At 49.3% G+C, this 2,555-nt stretch overlaps 1 protein-coding gene across 1 annotated transcript; it reads right to left on the bottom strand.

Moving 5' to 3' along the window:
• Positions 1-1,549: 1,549 nt before the first annotated feature.
• On the bottom strand, positions 1,550-2,555 carry LOC136350136 (uncharacterized). The gene is made up of 2 exons (XM_066301652.1): positions 2,165-2,555; positions 1,550-2,046 (listed from the first exon to the last, which is right to left on the bottom strand). The coding sequence occupies exons 1-2, from the start codon at positions 2,553-2,555 to the stop codon at positions 1,550-1,552; spliced, it is 888 nt and encodes a 295-aa protein (XP_066157749.1).

Here is a 2,555-nt window from a genome sequence, read left to right on the forward strand (position 1 = left end):
GAGGTGGTTTTAGTGGGTAGGCGGGCGACGTAACGGTCGGTCGAATCCCACACTACCAGGGCGATCCTGGTGTCTTTCGAAGATTCCCACCTCCTCGCAAAAAAAAAAAAAAAAAGGTGCACTCGCTTGTCCGTATAGTGACCTCACACCGCCGAAGCGTATAGCACTACCGATGTGCCCACCGTCGCCAAAAGTCTCCTCTTAGCGGTAGAGCACCCACTGACTCTGGACATGATTTTGGCGAGCGCATTCACCATGCCCCCCGCCTTATCCGTTATCTTTCGCATGTGCACACCGAAGTTGCAGTCTCTTCCGTAGTACACACCTAGGTATCTGACGTGCTCGCTGCTACGTAAATAGTCCCGGTCGATTCCCATACGAAAATTTCTCAATTTCCTCCTGCCAGACAGCATCACCATCTCGGTTTTGGATTTCGCCATGTCCAGGCCCATCTCCTCCAGCTTGTCCGCGACTCGTTTCACTGCCGCAGCCGCGACTCTCTCCAGCATCTCTCTATTTTTTCCGCAGACTATTATGGAAAGATCGTCCGCGTAGGCTATCATCTTTGCGCCAATCTCTTTTTCCAGATCTAGCACCTCGTCGTAGAAAATGGTCCATAGCGTTGGCCCCAATACCGATCCTTGTGGGACGCCACAGCTCATTTCCAGAGGGGGAGCGTTCCCTCCTATGTCGATTCTTCTGTCTGACAGGTAAGAACTGATCAGGTTACGTAAGTAGTGGCTGATTCCTTTCCTCCTTAGTGCCTTCAAGACGCCCTCCCACAGCGCATTGTTGAAGGCGTTGGCAATATCCAGGCATATCATCGCACAGAAGTCCATACACCTGTACGAAGATCCAACGCGTATGCCATCCACCAGTTTCTTAATTGCCATCATTGCGTCTATCGTGGATCTATGCTTGCGAAATACGTACTGTGATTCGGAGAGTACCCGTTTTGCTTCAATTTCCTCGTTAAGCCTATCGCAAATCATGCGTTCGTACACTTTGCCCGCGACGTCAATCAAGCAGATCGGTCTGTAGGTAGGAGCGTCGTTCGGCCGCTTCTTCGGTTTTTCGATCAGCACGAGCTTCGCTTTTTTCCATTTTTTAGGGAAGATCTGTCTGGTAAAATACCAATTGTACAGATCCACCATAAAACCTCTGTGCGCTTTCCCAATCTTACAATATATATCTGCCGTGATTCCGTCCGGGCCGGGAGTTTTCCTGGGGTTGATCGATTCGAGTGCATTGATCAATTCGCTCTTGCTGATGGCGGGGAAGCTTCCGCTTTACGCTCTGGTCCTCGCGTCATTTATAGCGATAGGTCTGACGGAAAACAGCAACTTGGCCTGTTCGATGATCGTTTCATTTGTTATGGAATTGTAAGTTCCCAGTTTCAGTGTCCTGACCGTCAACTTATATGCCTTTCCCCAGATGTTGTGTTCAATTTCGCAGCATAGATCCTTCCATTTTCCATTTTTACTCTTCCTTATTTCTCTTTTAAGCTCTCTTTGCTTCTCTTTATACGCCTCCAACAGTTGCTCCACCATCATGGATGTCTCTCCCTGCCTCCTTTTCCCATTGACTCTGGTGAATTCCCTACGTGCGACCACACACTGGCGTCTGATTTAATCTCGTCGTTCCGCCAGTAAACTGGCGGACGCGAGAATCTGCCCCGCCCAATGTACTTGTCGCAGTACCCACTGATCTTTCCGATTACCTCCTTACACGTCTGACCTTCGTAGTTTCCGAAAAGATCCCCCCAGTTTTCCTCGAAGGCCACAACGTTCCTTTCCGTCAACTTCCATCTTACTTTCCTCTCCTTGTCAGGTTCCGCACCATGGTCGGCCACGTTAGTGTCTCCTCCCCGGCACGTCCCCAATTTGACGTCATACCTAATCGCCCTGTGGTCGCTCAGGGTCTCCTCTCCCTCCATAACCCTCCAATTTTGGTTACATCCTGCCATCTTAACATTACCGAGAGTAACGTCGATGATTGACTCCCCGTTTTTCCTAATGAAGGTGGCGACCCCGCCCTCGTTAAATGCTAATAGTTCGTGTGCGACCAACCAGTTTTCGAGAAGGTCCCCCCTTCGATTGGTCACGGAGGAGCCAAAAATCGCAGACTTAGCGTTAAAGTCTCCCCTCGATAACCACCCCCTTACCTTTGAGATCCCTCAGATGCGCCGATAGATCGTCCAATAGGGATTCAAAACCGCTGTCTCTCCCATTGGGGGAGAAATAGCAGGAAAACATCCCTACATTATCAAACACCGCCATGGCGTAGCCCTTACCACTAAACTTATCGACTAGTCTCCTATTACTAACTAAACCTATGAAACAATCCTTATTCCTATCTTCTATGCCCAAATTCTTAACCTTGCCGTTAGGTTCACATCCCAAAATGACATCGATCGCATTGTCTCTAGCGTATGCTTCAGCCAGGTCATGTGCGGCCCCACATCTATTGAAGTTGAGCTGCAGCATCGAAACATTGTTTTCAGCTCCACCGCGAGCACGATTCTTGTGTCTTTTTGGATGTTTTCCATCTGGCAT

The sequence above is a fragment of the Euwallacea fornicatus genome, unplaced genomic scaffold (genome assembly GCF_040115645.1).
Source record: "Euwallacea fornicatus isolate EFF26 unplaced genomic scaffold, ASM4011564v1 scaffold_122, whole genome shotgun sequence".
Classification (NCBI taxonomy): Eukaryota; Metazoa; Arthropoda; class Insecta; order Coleoptera; family Curculionidae; genus Euwallacea; species Euwallacea fornicatus.

What these genes read in the sequence shown, in the direction of transcription:
- LOC136350136 (XM_066301652.1), bottom strand. Translation starts at nt 2,555, where the DNA reads ATGCCAGATGGAAAACATCCAAAAAGACACAAGAATCGTGCTCGCGGT. An exon ending in GCATCTGAGGGATCTCAAAG is followed by an intron (nt 2,047 to 2,164) that starts GTAAGGGGGTGG and finishes ACGAACTATTAG; the next exon opens with CATTTAACGAGGGCGGGGTC.